Raw genomic sequence first — 27,081 nt, 5'->3', positions numbered from 1 at the left:
AGAACCCTAACATGCTAGGGTAGTACTCACAGGGAGCTTAGGGAAGGATGCCCCTAAGCGCATACAGCCCCAGTACTCCTGAGGACACCTGGCCACCACACACGACACAGCAGAGGACACCTCGAAAGCAAATACTGCTTGGAAAGCGAGGCCAGAGAGTTCTGCCTCTCTGTTAGGTTTTTGGTTGCAATTTTCTTACCATGTGAGGTCTGTTTTGTTATGCCTACCTTTATGGGTGCCTAGCAACACCAGCAACACTTCATCTAACTAGCACTCCTGCTCGTTAGTGCTACCCCCTTCCCCACTAGGGAGGGGGATAACTTTGCTTTGCTCTTGCTTTTGAAGCAGGGTTGCCATAATGAGTTCCATTGCTCACTTTGGCTATTAGTTCAATTGCATTCTCAGGTGTTTATGTTTGCTACTTTTGGCTATCTGTAGCCAGTTTCAGCTATGAGGAACCCAATTGTGTTACCAGCTGTTTACATTCACTACTTTTGGCTGTTCAGTTCCTGGCAACCTTGCTTTGAGGCTGTTTTGTATATATGTTTGCATAGTGGGAGCCAGTAGTCGAGTGCCTGGAGCTGGACGAGCTCAGGGTTTTCTTCCCTATGCACTCTTTAAGTACTTCCCTTGTACAGTTAGGGTTATCTTCCCTGGGGTGTTCGGGACTCGCTCCTTTTAGGTCTCCTCGCCCTTCAGATAAGCCGGTGGTATTTGAATGTCTGTCTTCCCTTGGATTAGGAGTGTTCCTGGCTGGTGGAGTGCGCTGTGGTTTGCATTTCCAAGTACAGTATTCTATTACTACATACGTACATCGAAGTTTCTCCCTGGGTGCTTGTTCTCCGCAGTTTGGTCCTGGGGGCTCGGGGCTTTCTTCATTCTCCAGATGTTATTTCAGGTCTTTGTTCATTGTGCCCTTGTATGCTTAGTGTTCTTCTCTTTCATCTCATTAGGCTTAGCTGAGGGTGATTGTGTGGTTAACCCCCCCCCCTGCCCTTGATGGCCCCTTGCCTTTTCCATTGGCTTTGGGTAGGCAGGGATTCCTCTTCTACTCAGGGGTTTCAGGCATAATATTCCCAGTGACTGGGCTTCCTGCAGGGCTCATTCACCCCTGCAAGCCCTGGAAAACCCCTACAGGATCAGTTATACTATGGTACCTCCTCAAAGCCTGTAGTTCTCAGAGGAGAACTAACAGTGGTCTGTGAGCCGTGCACTGCTTCCCTTCTCCCCTGAAACAATGGAGAGGGTGAGGCAAACAAGCAGGTGCTGGGTTATAACTTTTTCTGTAATTTATTTACATAGTTTGAGGAGTTCAATGGCCATTTTCGAGTCTGCAGGTATCAGAAGCAGCCAGCTGTGGTTAGATTTGTCTCACTGACTTTTTGGGTGTTTCCCTTGGTAGTGGCACAAATGAATAACTTAATATATAAATGCCACAGCCCACCAGGTTTTGGCTCTGGGTCTCTGATAGGCTAGAGAACTCCACAACTGATGGTACCTAGTAGCTGGCACCTACTCGGAGATGGTAGCTTCAGGAAGCATCAAGGGGGTCCCCACATAAAGCAGTTTTCTTGTTCTAAAAATATAATAATCATGCCACTTACATAAACACCACCATTTTAAGTATAGTGATGTTCCACACATTTTATTAAATAGATTTATCAAATTACACAATATTGTTATCAGAATGCTGATAATAATAGCAACATTGTGCATAGAATTAGCAACATGTGTAGTATATCCTGACACATTTTGCATCGTCTGCTACTACTAATCATGCTGGTAATGAGGTACTATGCTGATGTTGGATTTCATTACCACACCCACCAGAATTGCTTAGTGGTTCATATTCATGCATGAAAATGTATATATTTATATATATCAAGCATAGATACAGTATATATGAGTAGGTATGTTATTTTGTTGAATTTTTTATTATAATATAAATACATTGTCAAATTCCAGTACTTCTTATATCCTCCATTTTGGGGGGGGGGGATTATTATTTTTTTCTTCTTTGTTTCTTACTTGATTTTATTGTGGCTTCTACATCTTGGAGAATGTATACCCATCATTAAGTATGTGAAGTTGGAACGAAATTGGTCAACATATAAATCAGCCACAGGTGGCAGAACTTGTAACTTCATTTTTTTTTTACCCAATTTTTTTAGATTTCAAATTATATTTTCTTTGTCTCTTTAGGTTGTTTTGCTGGATGGGGATGAGATGGGGGCTTTATCACTTATATAAAGTATACTTAATATATCCCCTAACCCTTTATCCTTATCCCTATAATTTTTTTTGGGGGGAGGGGGGGTATTTTTTCTTGACTTTATTTCAACACATATTGACCTACAACTTTCACATATTCGAGTACAAATGCCAAGCAAAGTTCATTAAAACATACAAGGAAATCCATTAAATAGAACAATCACATATAATGCTGAAAACTTAAATTTAATTTTTTTCTATAACTAGATTTTCAGTTTAAACAGCTTTAAAAAATCCAGTTTCTGATCAATTGTAACCATTTTCACATATGTGCAAAGTTGTCTGTTCTACAATGATTATCTCTAGTTTTTCATAAATGCCAAACTTTTGGAGTTATAAACTTTTGTGTCTAAATTTAGAGCATATTTAAAATGTCACAGATTTTTTTTTTATAATAAACTATACTGCCAAACTAAATTTTAAAAGATAATTAATGAAGATTGTATGCTATTCTGGGACCATAACACTAAATGAACAATTGGTGATATTTTAAATTTTAAAAGCTCTTTTCATTTTATTTTTTTGGTGTTGTTTTTCTCGTTATGTGGGTGATCCATTAGAATAAATTGGCACATTTACCATGTAGATTGTGTAAAAAATAAAACTGAATGCATTTGAGGAAGTTTGAGAAACATAGTTCTCAGCACTTGAATATAAATTTCTGAAGAAAATAATATAACTATAAAACACCAGAGAAAAAACTATTCAGAAACAGAAATAAATGTGTAAAAATGCATGCCTGACAGCCGACTCTGGATGACCATCCTGGCGCAATTGCTCGATGAGCGCACATGAATCTTTGTCATCGCAAGACTTTCAGGATTCACCACAGCCAAAGTAATTTGTTTCAAATCATACAATTTTGTTTATTATTTTCCCGTGATCAGAGAATGCATTTTAACAATATTAGGAAGAAAACATAATTTTTTATTTTTTTTTATTTTATGAGCATCTGAATACAAACAGTGGCACAGCCCATGGGGTTAAAGAGTTAATGATCATTGACAAATACAACACTAGGATAAATAGTTGGAGGAGTTTTGGAAAAGCCACTGAACCAATTTAAAACAAAACTGTGTGGTTTTTATTCATCTTGAGTGGCATTTCTTCAGAAATCCAGATTGATGCAAATCCTAACTGGATTTTGAATATTAGATCCAGATTTTCAAGGGAGCACTAAATATACATCATGTGATAGCATGCCAAACAATGTAAATAACTTACCAAACACTTCATCAAGAAGTGATTCAAAGGCTGGGTCTGCTGTAGTTTCAGAGATAATCCCAGTAACAAGGTGGTCCAGTTCTTTGAGGGCCCCACCTGCGCTCGCTGACAACCCATCTCCAGAGTATTTACTTCTACTACTGGCACCAGAAACTCCCTTGGCAATAATGCTGCTAGCCTCCTTGTTCTTACTGCAGCTACTACCATTAGCTTCAATGCCTGTGGTAGTACACGACTCGTCATCTTCACCTTCAGTACCTGAAGCTTTATTCTGACTGCTTAGACCACGGTTAATGTTTTCTGCAATCTTTTCATGAAGTGCTGTGTTCTCAAATAAATTTTTCAATATTTTCTGAAAAAGTCATACAAAATAAAGAATATAATGAATAAAAGTATTGTACCTCCATTTCTATAACTGTTTAAAACTGACTATAGAAGATCACTACTGTATTATAAAAAAACAGCATTGAATGTAATGAAACAACATTTTCTGGGTGAGTCCCGGAGGCTCCCCGGAGCTTACCAGGCTGATATGGATGTATTAAGAGACTATGGCATCAGTCAATTCGATTGGAGTTCTATGACAACCGGAGACCACGAGCCAGAACCTGGCCTCCTCAGAGAGAGGCATGAGGAGCAATGGCCTATAGAAACCCCTATGTGGTTGGAAGCATTCCATGTCTGCCATCGACCGGGTGCCTTACCCGGTCGAGATCTTGAGGTTATCTTGAGATGATTTCGGGGCTTTAGTGTCCCCGCGCACACTGTCTTCTCGTATCTTTTTGGGGAGTTCTATCCACTAGCTTGGTATTAGGTAGCAATTTTAACCAGAATAGGGGTTTGTTGTGGGATGCTTACCTTTCTGGGTGCCTGACCCGGTCAATGGCAGACATAGAATGCTTCCAACCACACAGGGGTTTCTATAGGCCAGTGCTCCTCATGCCTCTCTTGAGGGGGCCAGGTTCTGGCTCTGGTCCCCGGTAGGCCTAGAACTCCTTTGATTGACAGGGAACAGGGAGCCGAAGGGGCTCTCTACAGAAAAGGGGGATGTTGAGGTTATCTTGAGATGATTTCGGGGCTTAGCGTCCTTGCGGCCCAGTCCTCGACCAGGCCTCCTTTTTTGTTACACCCCCCCCTCCCCGGAAAGCAACCCGTAGCAGCTGTCTAACTCTCAGGTACCTATTTACTACTAGGTGAACAGGAGCATCAGGGTGAAAGAAACTGCCCATTTGTTTCCGCCTCCACCGAGGATCAAACCCAAACCCAAACCCAAGAATACGAATCCTGCGCGCTGTCCACTCAGCTGTCAAGCCCTCAGGATGAACTGAAAACTGAACCCCTGTAACGTGTATAAACACAGTGGGGACTAGAGGAGGGCCACCAACAACCTTAGGTGGACCAATAACCAAACAAGCAAACAACCTGGCAAGGAAAACGAAAAAAAAAAAAAACCCGCAAAGGTGCAACGTTTCCAGAAGAAACAGGCACACAGCCGCCGTGTAGGTAGGCAAGCTGCGTAGCACCTTGTGCCCCAACCAACCTGATTTTTTTTTTAATCATCTGTTTTATTATACCTACCATTCTTTTGTTATACCTACCATTCTTATAAATGGTATGTTATACATACCATTTGTTATACCATACCAAACCATACCATACCATTAGAACCGGTCAGCCGAGCGGACAGCACACTGGACTTGTGATCCTGTGGTCCGGGTTCGATCCCGGGCACCGGCGAGAAACAATGGGCAGAGTTTCTTTCACCCTATGCCCCTGTTACATAGCAGTAAAATAGGTATCTGGGTGTTAGTCAGCTGTCACAGGTTGTTTCCTGGAGGTGGAGGCCTGGTCGAGGACCGGGCCGCGGGAACACTAAAGCCCCGAAATCATCTCGAGATAACTCAAGATAACCTCAAGATTCTGGGTGTTAACCCTGGTATACTTACTTTTTTGGGTGCTAACCCTGGTCGATGGCAGACATGGAATGCCCCCAAGTACAAGGGGGTTTCCATAGGCCATTGCTCCCTCTGCCTCTCTGAGGAGGCCAGGTTCTTGCTCGTTGTCCTTGGGAGGCTAAACTCCAATTGACTGATGCCCCAGACTAATATATCGCATACCAGTCTGATAGCTCTTGGGAGCCGGAGGGGCTCCCCACAGATAATAAAATATTTTCCCCACAACATTCTCAAATGTCAAATTAATAGTAACGTATATAAAAAAATTAAAAATATATTTACCTCAAAGCTAGCTTCATTATCCAAAGACGGGCTAATTTTAGTTGTAAGGTCTGAGCCTTGGCTTCTTCTCTTTACTTGGCTACTGAAACAATAGTACTTATTTATTGCATACATAAAAATATACATTATATTACCCATTTACCACATTAGCATCAGCTTTGAGAAAACTGGAGATCAATGAAGTGAAAGAAGGTTATAGATAATATTATTATTACTCGTCTAATTATATTTTATCTTTCCCCCCTATACAACATCATTGATAAATCTAGCAACAGAATATTTCCACTACACTCAGAAATCACAATAGTGTGATACATCAAATGTCTTCCTTGTGTATTTGTTCATATTTTCAGTAATCATTCACAGCAGTGCCCTATTGCAAGAAATGGCCAGGTGTACAATATAAATCAAGAATTGTCACATACGTAGTGCAAGAGGGGCAGAAAAGCAGAGGTGCAATAGGTACTCTGAGAGAGAACTCTATCAACATCAGAGACCCGAGACTGTTCAACACACTTTCACTACACATAAGAGGCATAACTGGCCAACCGCTCAGTGTTCAATAGCGGACTTGATAAACCCCTCCAAAAGTTACCTGATCAACCAGGCTGTGACTCATACGTCAGGCTGCGAGCAGCTGCGTCCAACAGCCTGGTTGACCAGTCCAGCAACCAGGAGGCTTGGTCGACGACCAGACCATGGGGAACGCTAAGCCCCGAAAGCACCTCAAGGTAACCTCAAGGTACCTGGTCCTTACAAACAAATCAACTAAGCTTGGCCAACCAAACTGCCCCCCACACTTCAACTACAGCTGATCAGTAAACATAAAACAGAAAAGTCACAAAACACAATAAAAGAGTGTAACATAATAAAAAAAACAGCATTACCACTTTTATGTGCCGCATTTACTGTATTGTAATTACCTAAGTGTAATTACCTAAGTGTAGTTACAGGATGAGAGCTACGCTCGTGGTGTCCCGTTTTCCCAGTACTCTTTGTCATATAACGCTTTGAAACTACTGACGGTCTTGGCCTCCACCACCTTCTCACCTAACTTGTTCCACCCATCTACCACTCTGTTTGCGAAAGTGAATTTTCTTATATTTCTTCGGCATCTGTGTTTAGCTAGTTTAAATTTATGACCTCTTGTTCTTAAAGTTCCAGGTCTCAGGAAATCTTCCCTATCGATTTTATCAATTCCTGTTACTATTTTGTATGTAGTGATCATATCACCTCTTTTTCTTCTGTCTTCTAGTTTTGGCATATTTAATGCCTCTAACCTCTCCTCGTAGCTCTTGCCCTCCAGTTCTGGTAGCCACTTAGTAGCATGTCTTTGCACCTTTTCCAGTTTGTTGATGTGCTTCTTAAGATATGGGCACCACACAACGGCTGCATGTTCTAGCTTTGGCCTAACAAAAGTCGTTAACAATTTCTTTAGTATATTGCCATCCATGTATTTAAAAGCAATTCTGAAGTTAGAAAGCATGGCATAGGCTCCTCGCACAATATTCTTTATGTGGTCCTCAGGTGATAGTTTTCTATCTAGAACCACCCCTAGATCTCTTTCTTTATCAGAATTCTTTAAAGATTTCTCACATAATATATAGGTTGTGTGAGGTCTATGTTCTCCTATTCCACATTCCATAACATGGCATTTATTAACATTAAATTCCATTTGCCAAGTGGTGCTCCATATACTTATTTTGTCCAGCACATGAAGCTCCAAGCACCCTAGAAGCATGGTCAACACAATACAAATCGAGCAGAAAACATAATTGTGGAACCTAAACAAGGAACAATACCATGTAAAAAGACCACCCACCGGACGAAGTCTAAAGATGGCCGGCCCTTAGCTTAGAAGTAGTGGGACCCGCATGGCTTACTGACGACCCGGAAGCCCTACAGTGGATCTCTATACATGTCCACATCAGCTTCAGAACTGATGTGGAAGGTTGGGGAGACTGGGAGCTTCAGCCTTTCCCTCACTCACCAACTGGCAGAAGGGTGGTGCTAATAAGCTTGAGAATACTTTCAAGATTTAATCATTTGTTTAAATTGGTTGGTGGAGTTTACAAGTTTTGAGGCTCTGGTCTCTTTGAACCCAACAGTGGTCTATATTGGTTTGCTGACTTTCTGTATGCTTTTATGGCTTTCAAACAAGAGATTCCACACCAATAATGATACCTTTTAAGACACCAGTGCTCTAGGGTGAAATATTGTTGCACTAACAGCCTCATTCAAAGCTGGAGAAATTGTTAACCTGGAGAGCATGTAAAGATCTTTTATTGCTAGAATTCACTCAATAAAGCATCTAAATAATTGGGACTGCCTGAAAATATTAAATCTGTATTCCCTAGAGTGCAGGGGAGGCCTGCACTCTAGGGAAGACTTCAACACTTCCTCCCCCCCAATCCCTACACATATGGGGCATAACTGGCTGACCTCTTGCACTGTTCAAAAGAGAACTTGACAAACACCTTCAAAGGATACCTTATCAACCATGATTCATGCATCAGGCTGCGAGCAGCTACACCAAACAGCCTGGTTAACCACACCACCAATCAGGAGGCCTGGTCAGAGAATAGACCATGGGGACACTGATCCTCCAAATCATCGACAGATGGGGTGGCAGTGTCATCTTGCTCTCTGTGCCTCTTTAAGGGGGCCAGGTTTTGGCTCTGATCCCAGGTAGGTCAAACAGAACTCCACAGATGATGTCACCTAGTAGTTCGGAGCAATTTCAGTGAAATAACTTCAGGGAGCCAGAAAGAGCTATATGAGGCTAGCCTACCTCATTTTCATACCGTCTACAAATTGACAAATATTGCTGCTCAGTCCTGAATCTAAATAAATTTGTCAATTTATTTTGACAAATAAAATCTCACTTGAAACAAAGCCTACCCCATGCCTGTGGGGAATGCTGGCAATTTTTTTCAAGGTGGGAGACATTCATTGGAAGAAATTTGCTACCCATGTTACCACACACGAGTTTTGAATCTCATAATATATCAACAAATGCCATATGCTAGTCAGCACACCACCTATCATCAGACTTGTGGCAGTTTGCACAGTGCAGGTGTTAACACAATCAGTGGCCAGGCGGGCAACCCACCGCACACCTCAAGGTAGGCCGAGCATTGGGTGTAAGCTCACCACCATCTATAAATCACAGTCTCCGTGGTGTAGTGGTAAGACACTCGCCTGGCGTTCCGTTAGCGCTATGTCATGGGTTCGTATCCTGGCCGGGGAGGATTTACTGGGCTCAATTCCTTAACTGTAGCCTCTGTTTAACGCAACAGTAAAATGTGTACTTGGATGAAAAAACGATTCTTCGCGGCAGGGGATCGTATTTCAGGGACCTGCCCGAAACGCTACGCGTACTAGTGGCTGTACAAGAATGTAACAACTCTTGTATATATCTCAAAAAAAAAAAAAAAAAAAAAAAAAAAAAAAAAAAAAAAAAAAAAAAAAAAAAAAAAATATACTACAAACTTTTCAGCATTCTGACTTCAATTTGTGAGCTACGTCGTTCAATTTGGTATTAACACTTTCGCCCGGGCATGACGCAGCATTGCGTCATCCGTTTACTGGCGGTAATACCGGGGATGACGCAGCATTGCGTCATCCACTTTAAATAATCGCCAAAAATCAGGTTTTTATCCGATTTTTTGGGGACTGGTTTTAAAATGTGCGCCGATGTCTTCCATTTTCTTTGTTGAGCCTCGTGGCCCTCAGGTGGCTTGGCACATGCCGTGGGCCCATTGTTTTCGCTCCACTGTTGTGACCAATGTCGCCTCCCCTCGCATCTCAAACGTGTGAACATTTCGGCTATTTTCCGTGGCTATATTTCTTACTGCGGCTTTAGAAACTATCTACCCTTACTCCACGATGGATAGTGATCATGAACAAGGCCCTTCCAGGAAGAAAATTGCTAAAGAAAGGCTTGAAAAGGGAGGGAATTGGGAGTGTAGCTGGAAGGCGTCTGAGCGCTCACTCGCGGCTAACGCGTGGCCCGTCTTCAACTCGTCGGCGGTTGGAGCGTGACCAGGTTTTATATTTTATATGCTAATGTTCCTCTAGAGAATTCTATTGCGAACCCATTGAGACTAAAATGAAAGACCTAGGACAAAAATTGAGGTGACCAGAGTGAAAATAGTGAAAACATTTTATCGCGTTTGCGCGCTCCTGGGTAACTCGTTCGCACTTTCTCTGTTTGCTGCGGGTAATTAGCCGGGCTTTAGGAGTTTATATGCATTTAGTGCTGTAGAGAATTCTACTGCGAACACAATGATACCAAATTTAATCTCGTAGGACGAGAATTAAGGTGACAAAGTTGAAGAGAGTATACACTTTTCAGAATTTACGCGCGCTCCCGTGACACCCTGGGTCCCATATCGCACTATTGAGGGGTGGCGTGCGGGGTGAGCGAAAATGTTAAGTTGTTCACAATAGAATACTCTAAAGGAATATTTGCATATAAGAACATATAAGTCTCACTTTCCTATACTTTAGCCCTGCCGTGCACTGCAAGGTAACCAGAGAATTGCCCAAAAGCTCACTACTCCAATGTTTATTCTCTTTTCAGCTTTCTCACCTCAATTTTCGTGCTACGTCATTCAATTTGGTATCAAATTGTTCACAATAGAATGGTGTAAATGGATATTTACATATAAGAACATTTAAGTCTCACTTTTCTATACTTTTGGTGAACACTTAATAACTTTTCCTTCATGTGTGTTTCTTTCAATGCTTTCGTCATAAATTGACACTGTTCTTGATCAATATCCATCTGGCAGTAAATTTGCAGTGTTTACAAAGCCAGTAACAACAAATACCCGAGATAAAATAACCGGAATGGGGAAACTTTTCGACTCGAGGGAAGGCTGCGGCTGTCACGAGCGAGGTCACAAGAACACAGCCTCCAGCATAGGTGGGCACCCACATGGTGGGGATGGGATCCCATGTGGGGTATACAGAGAATGGGAAGATGTTAGCATGGATTTTAAAACAAACCCCATCGTATGCAGACAATAAATGGAATTTTTACAAATTTGAAAATTATTGAAGCCGTTTACGTCATCCCGCACTTTGCTTATATTGATTTTGTGACGAAATATGCATGATCAGGTAACGAAAATGTTAATAAGGTATTAAATATATCAAAATAGAACACAAAACCATGGATATGAACTGAATAACTTTAGATTTGGGAAAGAGCTGGGTAAATGTTGGTTTGGAAACTGGATTTTTGATTTGTGGAACAGATTACAGGGTAACATAATAGACATGGTATCACTTGATCATTTCAAGTGTAGATGAATGAATGAGTCTGAGAAGATATGAAAAGGAGTTGCCTCGTTTGGGCCAATAAGCCTTCTGCAGTTTCCTTAGTTCTTGTTCTTATGTAGTGCAAGGAACTGAATACTTGACTTAATGTTATAAGCACAACAATATTAGCACTGAAAATCATAAAAGCTCAGGAAATGTAACAAGTATAAAAAATTAAAACATAAATAAGGATATAAACAACAGAAAATTGAGTCTAGCAAAACAACACTTACCTTTTTCTTTTCTGGGGTGTAAAGTCAAACTCTGGGCCAGTTAAAGGCATTGATGTGGAATCACCTCCAAGGGAGTCTCCTCTTGCATCTTCTGCATTTGTGTGAGTGACTGTTGGTGGGGTGGCAAGAGGGCTGCTGGTGGTGAAGTGAGAATGATTTTGTCTATTTTCATACTGAGGTGATCTAGTTGAATGAGCCCCTGTCATAATTTCCACACGAATTGGTTCACGACAGGACGACCCAGGAAGACTTTCAGAAGGTGTGGCGTTTATCTCCATCACTAAGGAATTAAGGACACGATCTTTATTTATTATGAAATCTACAAACTATTATTTTTATTTCAACAAACTTTATCTGTGACTCTGGAAGTTTTCAATTTAGTGTCGCATACACCAAACATGAATAGAGCTCAAATGTCTAGAATATAAAATGCCAAAGTATCGCTGTACCCATCTATGAAACAAATGATGAATCTTTATCCATCCTAACACTGTCTGTATGCATCACTTTTTAAATTACATATTTAACTACTGGTATCAAATATACCTGGATCATACGTGGAGGGGGTTCTGGATTTCTTCTATTCTGTAACCCCGGCCTGGAGCCAGGCTTGACTTGTGATAACTTGATCCAACAAGCTGTTGCATGGAGTGGCCCACAGGCCCATATAATCACTACAGCCCACTTTTTCCACCATTTTTCCACCATGCTCTTCCAGGAGCATATCTAATTTTTTCTTGAAGTCCACTTTTGATTGGGCAACATTTTTTATGCGTGCTTGGAGGGTACTGAATAACAGTGGACCTCTGATGTTCATACAGTGTTCTCTGATTGTGACTATAGCACCTCCAGTCTTCACTGGTTCTATTCTGCAAATCTTGCAATATCATTCACTCCAGTATGTTGCTGTTTTACTGTGTAAATTCAGGACCTAGCCTTCTAATAACTTACATGTACAGTACTATGTATTATTTGATACCTCTCTTGTATTCTTTCAAGGGGGTACAGTTTTAGAACTCTGATATGGTCCCAGTAATTTTGGTGCTTTATCACGTCTATGCACATCATACACATTCTCAGTATTCCCTCTATTTCATCAATCTCTCCTGCTCTGAAAAGGGAAGCGAGTACCGAGCAGTACTCAATGTGGTACAGTACAAGTGATTTTAATTGTATGAGCATAGTGGTGTGATCCCCGGATTTGAAGGTTCTCATAATCCATACTATCTTTTCCAGGCTTGATTGTTGCCGCTGGAGGCAGCTAGTTTATTGTGCACCCCATACTCATCCTGTGAGCGGTAGTGCAAAAAGAATTAGAGAGCACAAAGGTCTTTATCAGACCTCAACGGAGATTATTACAATAACAATTTCATCTATCCTTTATAGCTTATAATTACAATGTCAGCTAGTTACAGAGAATGATCTATTTCAAGAGCTATATATTTACAGTAAGTCATTATACATTAATGTGGGTCTTATCACTAATACATAATTGTTTGAGCAATGGAGATATTACAGTCATAGGGGAGCTGTTTGTTAATATTAGTCTTCACGATACACTACAGTACTTGTTTCTTAATCTCATATGTTGTTGATGCTACATTTCCTTGGTTATGCTCACAAAATGTTAGCTCATCAGAGATCACTATTCTCAGATAATTGACAAGTTGTTTTCCTTGTATGAGTAGATCTGTCTTGTACCCTGAATTTTCTATTTTTCATACAGATTTTTGTATTGTCTGCAAAGAATAACAGGAGGCTGTGACTTGTATTTGTCTATATCTGATATAAGAATAAGAAAAAGAAGTCATGTAATGATTGAGACCTGGGGTACAAAGCTTTTCACTGTGCTTCAACATGATTTTATTTTACTGACTTACTCTTTGCAATTTATTTGACAGGAAATTGAATATCCATTGCCCTACTTTACCTATTATTCCTATTGATCTCATTTAATGGGCTATCACTCTATACCTGTTGACAATTACAAGGATCACTGTCCCCATGGCCTGGTTGGTGGTCTGATCAAGCAGGCTTACCTGCTTGATAAGACTGTTTGATATGGCTGCTTGCAGCCTGACATACAAGTCACAGCCTGGTTGATCAGGTATCCTTTGAAGGCGTTTGCCAAGTTTTCATTTGAACACTGTGAGAGGTCAGCTAGTTATACCCCATGTGTATGGAAAGTATTTTGTTGATGTTGTTCGAGTTCTCTCTGCACGTGCCGATTGCACGTGTGCTTTTCAATGGGGTTATTTTGCACATCCTGCCATTTCTTCTGGTCTCATGTGGTGTTTTGGCTATGTAAAGATTTGGGCAAAGTCCTTCTAGTATTTTCCAAGTGTAAACTATTATGTATCTCTCTCACCTGCACTCTACTGAGTACAGATATAAAAATTGTAGGGGGGGGGGTCCCAATAATCTTAATGCTTTATTGAGAGAATTCTAGCAGTAAACGATCTTTGCAAGCTCTCAGGTCAGCAGTTTCTCCAGCTTTGAATGAGGCTGTTAGTGTGCAACAATATTCCACCCCTAGAGAGCACTAGTGTTTTAAAAAGAATTAGTGGTATGGCATCCCTTGCTTGGAAGATTCTTGTTGTCCAACCTGTCATTTTTCTTGCAGTTGTGACAGCTACTTTGTTGTGTTCTTTAAAAGACACTCGTACAGCTTACACTACCCATTAAAATGACATTGACCGTGCAATGTGCACCACCGATGACAACCATAGTTGCAGAGTGCCTTTCAAGGGTTAAAGAATTTTTTTTTAACTTTTCCACATAACTCGACCAGTGCAGTCCAAGGTATAATTCTGCTGACTGTATTTTTAATGACATTGCTGATTGTAAAATATTAAATAACAGTGACAATCCAATAGCTTACCAATAGGTCGAGACGGTGTGCTGGAGGAAGACGATGGATTGAGAAGTTCTTTTTGCAACTGAACTGTGCGAGAGATCTGCTTTGTTTTACCAATTACACCTAAAGACGTGCCCTGTACAGAAATATATTATTATATATTTGGCAATGCACAACACATGAAAAAACCAGCGTTGGATATAATGAAACACCATTTTCTGGATGAGCCCCAGAGGCTCCCTGGAGCTAACGGACTGATATACTGTATGTTATATTAGCCTGGGACTTCATTCAATGAAGTTCTGCCTACTGGGGACCATGAGCCAGAATCTGGGTCCCTCAGAGAGGTTGCAGGGAGCAATGACCTAAGGAATTCCCCTTGGATTGGACGTTATTACATGCCTGCCCTCGACTGGGGTTAGGCACCCAGAAAGGTAGGCATCTCAAAACAAACCCTACTTGGTAGGAAATTGCAAAAAACCCACGTTGAATGTAACGCCTTTTTCTGGGCGAGTCCCATCTGTTCCCTGGAGCTAACCAGGCTGATATGTATTTATTAGCTTTCTGGCATCAATGTGCATAGAGTTCTTGTCTACTGGGGACCACGAAGACCCTTGGGTTTGGACACCGAGCAAGCAGCGCCTGAAACCAAGGCTGGGCTAGCCACCAAGGATCCAGAAGGACGACACTTCCCAGGTAAGTCTCCAAGCGAGCCAGGACCCAGAGTAACAGCTGAACCGGGGAAAAGAGGTACAGGTAACCCCCACCTCACCAAGTTCTGCCGAAAAGCGTAGACGCTTATGGCTTCGGAGTCAGGGAAGGGTGTCACATATACCGGGAGATGCCTCGACCACGCAGACGCGAAGAGATCCACTTCTGGGGGCCCGGAAGTCTGGCAGAGTCAACTGAACGAGTTGGCGTCGACCGTCCATTGCGTGGACAGGGGAATGAACCAATACAGCCCGTCCCCCAAGACATTAGACACTCCCCCGAATGTGAACTGCCAGGAGAGCTAAACCCCGAGAACTCTGTACACAAGTCACTTAACTTGTCTAGAGCCCCAAAGAGCCAAGGACCACTGGGAACCCCCCCCCCCTCGGTTCAGGCAAGGACCCAGCAGGGAACAGTCTGAATGAAACCTGATAGTCGATCCGGGAGCGACCCAAACCCTTCGGAGCGACAATCACACCACCGCAAATTCACACACCGTGCTGTGAGCCAACGGAAGGACGGATTCCACTGACTCTGGCCGGCTTGGTCAACACTGGTCACAAAGCCCCAGCCGAGAGATAACACATCCATGAACACATCAAGCGAGGATTCAGGTAGGCGCCAAGGCACTGAACCCCAAAAAAACAGACGAAGAAGCTGGCAATGCAGCAACTGGTGCAAAGTCCCCGGAGGCCGAATCCGGTGGTCGTGAGAGAGGCAAAAGAGACGTCCTTGAAGGAACCAGAATAGCTGACGAAGCCACACCCAACCCACCAGGAAGACCACTATGACAAAGTTCAGGCTCCCGCACAAACCCTCAAGCAACCATCACGTGACCCAGGAGGCCCTCAGGAACAGACGAAGGCAGGAAAGCAGGTGAAGCAGAGCCACTGGAGGCAGGGACAAGGAGCGGTCTGAGCGTCCCAAACAAGACCCAGCCTAGACAGAACCTGAGAGGAAACCAGATGGAACTTCTGCCAGTTCACCAAGAATCCGAACCCGACGAGCTGGGAAAGAACCAAATCCCTGGCGAGCAGACACGCGGACCGGCTGGGAGCCCAAACCAGCCAATTGTCGAGGTAGGCCAGAACCCGAACACCCAACAGACGCAAGTGGGTCACCCCAACCCAAGTAAAGCGTGTGAAAACGTGAGGTACCAGATTCAAGCTGAATGGAAGGCAACGAAAGCAGTAACCTTGACGCCCCACAACAAAACCAAGCTAATCCCTGAACCCCAGATGAACCGGGATGTGCCAATACATGTCCTTGAGGTCCAGGGACACCATCCAAGCGCCCGGCTCCAACAGAAGACGGGCCTGGGACAGGGTAGTCATCTGAAAGGACGGGCAATAAATCCACGGGTTCAGATGGGACATGTCTAGAATGAACCGGAGGTCCAAGCAGTCTCGTTTCGGGACCAGAAACAGGCAGGAAACCCACCTGAGGGACGAAGTCGTTTCGACCACGCCCAAGCGAACCCACTCCGAGACAACTCAACAGAGCGCAGGAGAAGAGGCCTGCACCACCAGCCCAAACCCTCCAAAGAAGGGGGAGTCACCCAACACCACCACAGACTGCACGAAACAACCCAAAAAACCCACAAATCGTAGGACCAGGAGCGACGGAACATCTTGAGATCTTGAGGTTATCTTGAGATGATTTCGGGGCTTTTAGTGTCCCCGCGGCCCGGTCCTCGACCAGGCATCCACCCCCCAGGAAGCAATCCGTGACAGCTGACTAACACCCAGGTACCTATTTTACTGCTAGGTAACAGGGGCATAGGGTGAAAGAAACTGTCCATTGTTTCTCGCCAGCGCCCGGGGTCGAACCCGGGACCACAGGATCACAAGTCCAACGTGCTGTCCACTCGGCCGACTGACTCCCTTGAACAGAGCGAGCTTCCCCCCCCCCCCCATTGCCCCATCAATGGGACGAACCGCGAAAGGGACGACGCGCCTTACGAGAACCTAAGCAGCACACACAGTGCGATACCTGTGCCGAACAGAAAAAGACTGAACCCGAGGGTGCGCCTGCTCCGAATCTGGCACCACTGGCCTATCATGACAGGAACAACCCTTAGCCCTGGCACAGCCCTTCTGGAAAGGCCCCCCCCCCACAAGCCCCTCTGGAGAACCAACAAGTCGGACATAGGACGGCAACTAGCCGAAGCAGCCTGTAGGTACTGCACCACAGCAGAGGACAAAAAGATGAAGACAACCGAAGAGCCAGGGCCCAAGCGGATTCTAAAGAAGCACGCACTACCTGCCGACACGCGAGTCGAAAAGCAAATAACTGCAAAACCGCATCCCGCAGGAGTGGCGCTAACAACCTCAACAAAGCAGACGATACATGCACCGCAGAGGGCAGTTCACCAGACCCAGAGGCAGCCCCAAGCGCATCCACATCCAACTCAAGCCAATCCGAGGACAGCTCGAGGAGAGAGAAGAACCGCAGGGCCAAAGCCAGCAGGTCACGTGTACGCAATTCCACTCCGACCAAGGCAGCCGAAAGGGAAGGAACCTGCACATGAAGCTGCATTACACCAACATCCCACGGAAGGGCAGGGGCAACAAACAAGAATTGAGATTTTCTATGTTGCCCCACAGGAAAACCTGCAACGCCATCTGAGCCTCCCTCCACTCAAGCGCACGGGACCGACAGAACATATGCCAAGCCTCCAAAGAGAAGAGCAAGCAGTCTACCAACCAGGACGACTCCGGAGCTTCACAACGAACCCAGTATAGAAACGAAGATCCATACACGAAGGAATGCAGATCCATCATGAAAGCATAATCCGGGTGGTGCAGGAGGTAAGCCGAGAGGGCTTCCCGCACCACTTGTGATGGTACGTGGGATGCTGAAAACCTCCGGACTAGAGCTAGGAAGGACTAGGAGGGGCGAATGGAACCAGAGCCAAAGCAACTCCCACCCCCAAATCCGGGTCCCAATAACCAAAACTGGATAGTCTCAGGGCATCCGGAGCCACAGCCAACCGAATGCGTTGCAGCAACCTTAACCTAGCATGAAACGCAGCAGCTGCCTGCACCCCTCATATCATGATCAGTAACTCGGGGGAAATGGAGCACGTATAGACAACAAACATCGCACGACTCCGGGTCAAAAGAATCACCGACCCAAAAGGCAGCATGGTGGAGGAACAACTGGTGAGTGTCACCCTGAGACAAGGGGACAGAGCAACCTTCAAACTCACACGAAGCGAGAGGGAACTCAAAGGTCACATAGAGCCCCCGCGGGGTTTCCCAGGGGCCCTTAGCCTTCTCGACACGTTAAGGGAAGCCCAGGCAGGGTACTGCAAACCAGCTCCCAAGTCTACCAAACAAACTTCTAAAAGCTAAACCCCTGGGATGTGTCTACTCACAGAGGGCCAAGCAGGGATACCATCAATACAACACACAGAAAAAAATATTTTAACCCCAACAACAGAGAGCGGAAGGACAAGGCAGCAATCCCCCCCCCCCCAGGCAGGAACAACAAAAACAAAAGAAAAACCTGCAAGAGGACAACATACCCAGGCGGAACATAGCCGGCCGCTATAATAGGTGACAAATAGTTGTGCAGTACCCCATGCCCTTACCAGTGATAAAAACTACCTCCTACCCAGAGACCAACAAGGGTAACAAAACCACAGCTGACCCCAAGGGTGGCCAAGTACCGTGCAATAAAAGACACAGCGGAGGTAGATCCAAAGGTGACTTGTGGAAGGAGGCCCCAAAGGCAGTACTTACGGGGAACCTAGGGAAGGGAACCCTAGGGGCATGCAGCCGGAGTATCATGGAATATTACTCCTGGCTCACACACCACCTTTAAAGACAGCCCACGCCACAAGGCACAGAATCAAGACAAAAAACAGGAGCCAGAGGCACACGACGTCTCCAGAATCGCATCAGCCAAGAACTGGTATAGGGTAGTTGGATCACCGGCACGAGAATCTGGGGCTTCCCCTTCCCCCCCCCGGGAAGGGGAGGGGGGTTTGTGCAGACAGTGGCACGGCAACGTGAAGACCTGCTAGTTTGCTAATTTTTGTTTGGGGAGTTCTGTTCACTTGTTTGCCTTTCGGTAGCAATAGTTTCACCAGAATAGGGGTTTGTTTTGGGATGCCTACCTTTCTGGGTGTCAGACCTGGTCAATGGCAGACATAGAATGCTCCCAACCACATGGGGGTTTCTATAGGCCATTGCTCCTCGTGCCTCTCTAAGTGGGGCCAGGTTCTGGCTCATGGTCCCCGGTAGGCAAGAACTCCTAGCACTTTGACTGATACCAGAAAGTTATACATATCCATTCAGCTCCGGGGAGCAGACAGGGCTCCCCCCCCCCAAAAAAAAGAGTGGTTTGTTGATAAGGAGAACAGCTATTAACTGGAACTGATGGATAATGCAATTATAAAGAGATGTAAATATATAATGCAATAATAGAGAGATGCAAGCACCTGTCCGATGCACAAAAGAAGAAGAATAGTAGTAAGAAGTGTCCACAAAGTGGATATACAGCTGGTGCCTTTATAGCATTAATAATAACACAACTAATGATGAGTAAGAATATTATTATGCTCTATTTTGTTATATATCATATAAATACATTGCCCAATGTTATTATCAGTTATTTTCAACAATGTACCAAAAATATTTTTTTTAGGGGAATTATTTTTTTTTAGGTTTTTAGTTTTTTCCCCTCCTTTGTTTATTATTTGAATTTGTTTCAACCTTTACATCCTGGAGAATGCATACCCGTCCCTAGCTATGTGAAGACAGAATTAAATTGGTCAACAAATAAATCAGTCACAACTCTCAGAACTTGGAACTTTGAATTTTTTTGGGCTGATTTTTTCACAGATTTCAAACTATATTTTCCTTGTTTCTTTAGGTTGCTTTGATGATTAGGGACCAGATTAGGGCATTTTTACTTATATAAAGTATACCCTAAATATATCCCCTAAATCATTATAATTATTATAATTATCCCTATATTTTCTTTTTTTGGGGGGTTATTTTTTCTTGACTTCATTTCAACACATATTGACCTACAACTTTCACATATTTAAGTAAGAATGCCAAACTTAATGAAGTTCCAGCTCTTATTCTATGGAAAAAATGAAAATATAAAAGCAGAAACCACGTACAAACCGCAGTCAAATCATAACATAGAAAGAAAAAGCAGTGTAAAAGGATTTGGGTGTACTCATGTTGGAAGACCTTACATTTAAAGAACACAATAAAGTAGCCGTCACAACTGCAAGAAAAATGACAGGTTGGATAACAAGAACTTTTCAAACAAGAGATGCTATACCAATGATGATACTCTTAAAGACACTAGTGCTCTCTAAGTGGAATACTGCTGCACAATGACAGCCCCTTTCCAAGCTGGAGAAATTGCTGACCTGGAGAGTGTGCAGAAATCCTTTACTGCTAGAAGCCTCTCAAATAAAACATCTAAATTATTGGGACTGACTGAAAGGCCTAAATCTGTGTTCTCTAGAGTGCAGGCGAGAGAGATACATAATAATTTACACGTGGAAAAATAGTAGAGGGGTTTGTCCCAAACCTGCACACAGAAATAACACCACATGAGACAAGGAGAAGTAGGCATGGAAGGATGTGCAGAATACCCCCATTGTAAAGCAGAGGTGCAACAGGTACTCTGAGAGAGAACTCTATCAACATCAGAGGCCCGAGACTGTTCAACACGCTTCCACTAAACATAAGGGACATAACTGGCCTGACCCATCACATTGTTTAAGAGAACTAGACAAGCACCTCCAAAGGATACCTGATCAACCAGGCTGTGACTCATACGTCAGGCAGTGAGCAGCCACATTCAAAAGCCTGGTCGATCAGTCCAGCAACCAGGAGGCCTGGTCGATGACCGGGCTGCAAAGACACTAAGCCCTTAAAACACCTCAAGGTAAGGAGGTGATCATTATACCAATGTTAAAGTTAGATTGCGTCACATCACCTGAATATTGTCAGCAAGAGACGTGCGTGGATTTGCCCATGAAACATCATAAAGTAGACAATTATCCCATTTCCATGTGTAAATATATATTTGTTTTATGTTTAATAAATAGATGTTAAGCACATGGTGTTTCAGGAAAATCTTTCTTTCTCATTAAACAAACTATTGTTGCAGACTTGGTCCAATAAAGATAACCTCCTATTAACTAGCACTGATCTTACAAATTCAATGAAGTGACATCTGTTTCCCTACCTCTCCAGGTGGGAATCAGATACGACCTATATCTGGCAAGATCTCCTCAGAATCTTGTGCCGTTGCTCTAGGCATTTTGCATAGTTGATAACTACTATGAGTGGTTGCACCACCATCGCAGTAGTGGTCCAACCTCAAAGTAAACTAGGACACTATGATAAGATTCTAGTCAGAGGTAGGTACATTCTAGCCTTAGGAAACAAACAAATATACTACTCAAAATAATAACGCATAGGAAAATATGAACTTTTAAAAGTTAAGAGATGAATAAAATGTTCAATATGTGCTATGATAGAGAAATGGCTATAGATTTGGAAATAAGTTACATTATGAAAAAAAGAACACTCTTGCAGCTCACCTGTTTATTAAGAAGATGTTTATTCTCTATAATAATAGACGTAATTTTGTTAACTTGCTGGCATAAACTCTCAGCACTCGATATTTTGTGAAAAGATGCTGGGTAATTATTCGTGCAATCTAATACTGAAAAAAGTATGGATAAAAATTTGATTTATACACTATTGGGAATAAATGTTAACTAATTTATCTACTGATATACAGAATAATAGTCATATATATCCCAATCAACACAATGAAAAATATAGGATAATAATAGTAGTAGTAGTAGTAGTAGTAATAGTAGTAGTAGTAATAGAAATAGTAGTAATAGAAATAATAGTTACAGTAACAATAAATAATAATAATAATAATAGAAATAGTGATAATGGAAATAATAATAGTACTACTGTACTAATAATAATAGTAATAAAAGTAATAATAGCAACAACAGTAATAATAGTAAAATAATAGTAATAGTAATAATAGTACAGTAATAATAGTAATACTAATACAGCAATAGTACAGTAATAATAGTAATATGTACAATTATAGTACTGTAATAATATTAGTAATAATAATAATAATAATAATAATGAGACAGACAGAGAGAGAGAGAGACAGACACAGAGACAGACAGACAGACAGACAGACACAGACAGACAGACACAGACAGACAGAGACAGACAGACAGACACAGAGACAGACAGACAGAGACAGAAAGAGACAGAGAGAGACAGTGTGTTTTTGCCAATGGCTGACATACAAATATTTACTACTACTGAAGATCTTACCATGGTCTTTGGTATCAGTGTAATCATTTAACATGTCTTCCAGTGATTTGCTTCCAATGAGTGTGCTGACTTTTCTTCCTCTTCTTCGCAGTTGAGCACATTCTGCCAACTCTGGTAATTCTTTTAGCAGGCATTCTGCTGCTTTTTTACATCGTTTTTCCTCTAAAAACCCTGTAAATAAAAACAACAAACATATAATGCCATTTGAGGGAATTATATCAGTACAGTGGAACCTCAGTTGAGGAATGCCCCTCTTTACAAAGTTTTCGGTTTACGAGCTCAATTTCTTCATATTTTACTCGGTATGCGAGCTTTGCCTCACTTGGCGAGTTTGTTGATACACATATGGGTCAACTGAGCACGTGGTTCCTGGTGGCACAGGCAAGGCGCGCTTCAGTTTACCAGTGTCTCCCGCCTAGTAATGATTGCACTTGAATACAGTATTTGAGAAGACAACAGCAAGGAGGGAGAGGGGACTGGATGGATGGGTGGTGAGGGGACTGGACTGGATGGATGTACAGTGGTACCTCGAATAACGAATTTAATCCGTTCCGGAGCCGTCGTCGTCATGTGAAACCTACATCATTCAAAACAAATTTCTCCATTGAAAATAATGTAAATACAAATAATCCGTTCTACCACCAAAAAAACATCAATATGATATTCGATGTTTTAAATAATAGAGTAGCCTACCTTATATACACTGAACAAATCTTTATGACATTTTTCTTTCCTCAAATTTGTTCAATTTTTTTTCATTTTTTGTATAGCAAAAGGTTCACTCGGTGTTTGTCAGGTAGGTTGCTCCATGTTTCTTATAAAAAAAAAAAATTAAGAATTTTGAAAAACAGAACAAATGTCAAAATGGTTCATTCAGTGTTCGGCTGGTAGGCTGCTGTAATCCGTCTCTGGGAACGGATTACCATCGTAAGTCGAGGCCCCACTATATTTCTTATGAGAAAACTTGCTTCGGTTTACGAATTTTCGGATTACAAACCATCTCCAGGAACGGATTAAATTCGTAAACCGAGGTATCCCTGTACTGTATACCAATGGATTTAAAAACTTTTTTGGCCATGTGCTGCATTTGAGTACTTAAGTCCAATGCCTATGATGTATAAGGCAAAGAGGTTTACCCCTCATGATTACTATCCATGTGTAAAAGTAAAGCTTCAATGAGGATACAAGTATCCACCAAGTCAGGATGGAAGAGGTATGTGAATAAAGGAGAGGCAGAGTATGCAGACAAATACATCACCAAGTGAAATACATCCACCAAACATATCATGAATCCCATATTTTTAAATAGGAAAAACATAATCTGTCAAACATAAGTTAAAGTTAAAGAGTTAAAGACAGACTATTTAACTCGAGGGGAACACACACTAGGGGACACAGGTGAAAATTGAGTGCCCAAATGAGCCATAGACACATTAGAACAAACTTTTTTAGTGTCAGAGTAGTTGAGAAATAGAATGCATTAGGAAATGATGTAGTAGAGACAGACTCCATACACAGTTTCAAGTGTAGATATGATAAGAGCCCAATAGGCTCAGTAACCTGTACATCAGTTGATTGACAGTTGAGAGGCAGGACCAAAGAGCCAGAGCTCAACCCCCACAAGCAAAACAAGGCGAGTACAAATGCTGACCTAAAATATTTACCTCACTAAGCACGAGGAAGATATTGCAAGATATGGTCAGTAAATGTTCGTATCCTTGATTAATGAGCTGTTAACTACAGTTCCAGTGCCCTAGTTGCATCTTCAACTGGATATGCATCTGTCAACTGCAACTGCATCTGTCTTCAGACAACACAGACCCTCTCTTTAAATCCCTAAACATGTTAAACATACACACATTCTCTTGTGCTATTTATATGTACAAAACCTTGTTCTTTAATGATAACTCTGACCTGAAACTCTTTCGTGACATATGTAACAGAACCCATGATCACCACACCAGAAATAAATATCTCTCTGATATTCCCAGAGTCAAAATAAATCTGTACAAACATTCCAAGCAAATAAAAGGACCCACTATGTAACTCACTGCTTAATTAATTAATAAATTCTCCGACCTATGCCTTATTCAAGAGTAAAACCAAAAAGTATATAATTTCATCTTCACAACAAAATTATTAATGATGGTAACAGAGTCCATTTCATGTGGACTCCACATCATGTTGGCCTCTGAATGCATGATAGAGCTGATGAGTTAGCCAAAGAATCTGCCTTTAAAGGAGAAATTGAGTATAATCGTGGATTGTCAATAAGCAGTCTGAGGGCAATAGTGCATCAAGAACTTCAACAAAATCTTGTAGATATGAGGCAAAATGAAATCGACACCAGTAATTCCATCTATCATCATACTATCATGCAAGAGCAGCTACACATCTATGGTTCATCCAATAAAATCAGCAGACTTCTAGATGTTACTACTGCTTGGTTTAGACTCGGTTACAAGTATCTCTGGGAATTCTCATTATCTACTGATGTAGACCTGACCAAATGTAAACTGTCAACAAAATTATTTGCACACCCTCCGTCACTATGTGATGGAGTGCAAAAAGATACGTGAATTCAGAGACAATTCTATATCAAATATTCTAGAGATGTGTAAATATTTCATTCAAAATTATTTGCTACCAGAAATTTTAGCCAAATATCCCCAGTTTGATAACTGTACGTAGTAACTAAGTGATTGTAACCTTCCACCACTGCCCACTGGATGGGGGGGGTGGTGTGCAGGACAAACATGTCAATTGTGACACTAGCTCTCCACATATGTCAGTTGCTTAATTTAGAAACTGTACTTGTGGTCGATCTCGAACCCATTGATGATGTGACGACCTATACTGAATTTTGTAACTAGCTCATCAAGATTGTAACTTGCTTACTATATAAATTGTAGGGCTCAGTTCCTGAGCCCATTATGTGCCTCTGTAACCATTTCCACTACCACCCACAAGATGGGTATGGGGTGCATAATAAATGAACTAAACTAACTAAACTCATAGTTTCCTACTTTGTGCTTCAAACTCACACTGTATCTTGTACTACCCACTTCCCTAATACTGTATTAGTACTTAAGACCTGTAATTTCACTAGTGTAATCATCTCCATCAATTTATATATTAGTCAATTGTTGAACTCAAATTTTGCTACATGTACCTATAATCTTATCTTTCTTTGTTAGCTTAAGGAGCTGCCCAAAACGCTGTGTGTGTTAGTGGCTTGGCAAGAATGTAAGAACACCAATGTTATGTGCTCTCACAAACCCAATGTACCTTCTGGTATACTGTATAAATAAATAAATCTGAAAACATGACATGAACACACTAGCGGGTTATCTTCCTTCGGCTGTATTGATGTCCATGCCAGTATGGTGGTATGTTCACTCACAGGGCACGTCACACTCAGCAATAACCTCGCCCCTTGGGAGGTAAAATAACAACAAATACAGTATATATAACTAGTGGAGAAGTGAACTTCCCTGCACACCAACGAACTTAACAATCTCTCCAAAATATAAACTATTCAGAGTTGCTCACCTAATACAAGGCGCGCTAGTTCTGATGGTAAGAGAGATGTCATGTTTACCCTTGAAGCCTCTAAACACTATAAATAATTATTAACATATACGAGGATGAGAGCAGTTTTGTTTACAACAGCATCGTCCCGCGAACTTCGTCACTCTGAAGGTAAATACGGAAAGTCTTCGAAAGGTTAAAAAAAAAGGGAAAAATAAGATTTTAGCAAATCCTGATATAATAAATGCATTATATATTATGAATTTTACAAATTAAAAAATTAAATAAAATATACGATTGTATCTATGCAAATTCTAACCAAAATCATGCCTAATATCTCCTTTTTGAAATACATCTAATGCCAAAGTTAAATATTATTGGAACTCCCGCGCATTTTGTTAGACAAATCTATTATATTATTTTGTAAACAGATTCAAATACCTTGGCCTTGATGTGCCACTGTATGATCCAGTTCTATTCAGACTCTGTCATCAGTATAAAGAGAGACTCAGGGCTCTCAAGGCTGTTGCAGGTTATCACTCATGCTATGGTGCCAATGACAGAGCTCCGGGAAAAGATGGAGTAACGTATGACATACTTAATTATTTAGCCGGTATGAAACCTAATCCCTTACTTGATTTGTTTAATATGAGTTATAGAGAGGGAAAGTTACCAAGAAAATGGAAAGAGGCTGTCATCATTCCTATCCCTAAGTCAAACGGAGGCTACAGACCTGTCTCCTTAATATCCTGCTTTTGTAAAATGATGGAAAGGATTTTGTTAAATAGGCTACTCTACCTTGTAGGTGATAACATGTCCAATAATCTCTTTGGTTTTATCAAAGGCAAAAGTACTGCGGATTGTCTCTTAAAGTGTTTGTCTAATGTGGATGACAATTGTAGAGTTTTTGTTGATCTACAAGGAGCGTTTGATAAAGCCAATGGGGAAGTAATCTTATACGAATTAGCCAATCTGGGAATAACAGGGAGATTGCTACACTGGATAAGGGATTACCTGCAAGGCAGAAAAGGTCAGGTGTATTACCAGGGATACATGTCTGAGGAACGGAGGTTTCAGTTAGGTACCCCACAAGGGGGAGTATTAAGTCCCACCTTATTCAATGTATTAATGAACAGATTAGCATCAGAGATGTATCCTCCAGGGGTCACGACGATCATATATGCTGATGACATTCTTATACAAGGCACTTCTGGGAACAAAATTCAAGATGCTCTTAACATACTTGGTACAACCTGTCACAAGTTAGGCTTAGTTATAAATGCAGATAAAACCAAATACGAGTATAGGAAACGAAGAAATATAACACTTACTCTAAA

The 27,081-nt window shown here is 42.0% G+C and overlaps 1 protein-coding gene across 7 annotated transcripts in view; it reads right to left on the bottom strand.

Annotated features, from left to right (window-relative positions):
- LOC123751154 (microtubule-associated protein futsch) overlaps nucleotides 1-25,911 on the bottom strand; it is a 94,440-nt gene extending 68,529 nt beyond the window's left edge. For 6 of the 7 annotated variants that reach the window (XM_045733263.2, XM_069332896.1, XM_069332904.1 and 3 more), the window contains exons 1-7: nucleotides 25,766-25,905; nucleotides 22,214-22,384; nucleotides 21,442-21,566; nucleotides 14,175-14,286; nucleotides 11,294-11,573; nucleotides 5,733-5,814; nucleotides 3,496-3,847 (exon numbers count right to left, since the gene is read on the bottom strand). In XM_045733263.2, coding sequence (XP_045589219.2) covers nucleotides 3,496-3,847; nucleotides 5,733-5,814; nucleotides 11,294-11,573; nucleotides 14,175-14,286; nucleotides 21,442-21,566; nucleotides 22,214-22,384; nucleotides 25,766-25,808 — 1,165 coding nt within the window. In that variant the 5' untranslated portion in view covers nucleotides 25,809-25,905. Of the gene's footprint in view, nucleotides 1-3,495; nucleotides 3,848-5,732; nucleotides 5,815-11,293; nucleotides 11,574-14,174; nucleotides 14,287-21,441; nucleotides 21,567-22,213; nucleotides 22,385-25,765 lie in introns of all 7 variants that reach the window. The other variant, XM_069332893.1, reaches the window with a different exon arrangement.
- Between the last annotated feature and the right edge of the window lie 1,170 nt (nucleotides 25,912-27,081).

This window comes from Procambarus clarkii, chromosome 4 (genome assembly GCF_040958095.1).
Source record: "Procambarus clarkii isolate CNS0578487 chromosome 4, FALCON_Pclarkii_2.0, whole genome shotgun sequence".
NCBI classification, from domain to species: domain Eukaryota; kingdom Metazoa; phylum Arthropoda; class Malacostraca; order Decapoda; family Cambaridae; genus Procambarus; species Procambarus clarkii.
Note: the sequence above shows the minus strand (reverse complement) of the source record. Positions and strands in the feature narration are given on the sequence as shown.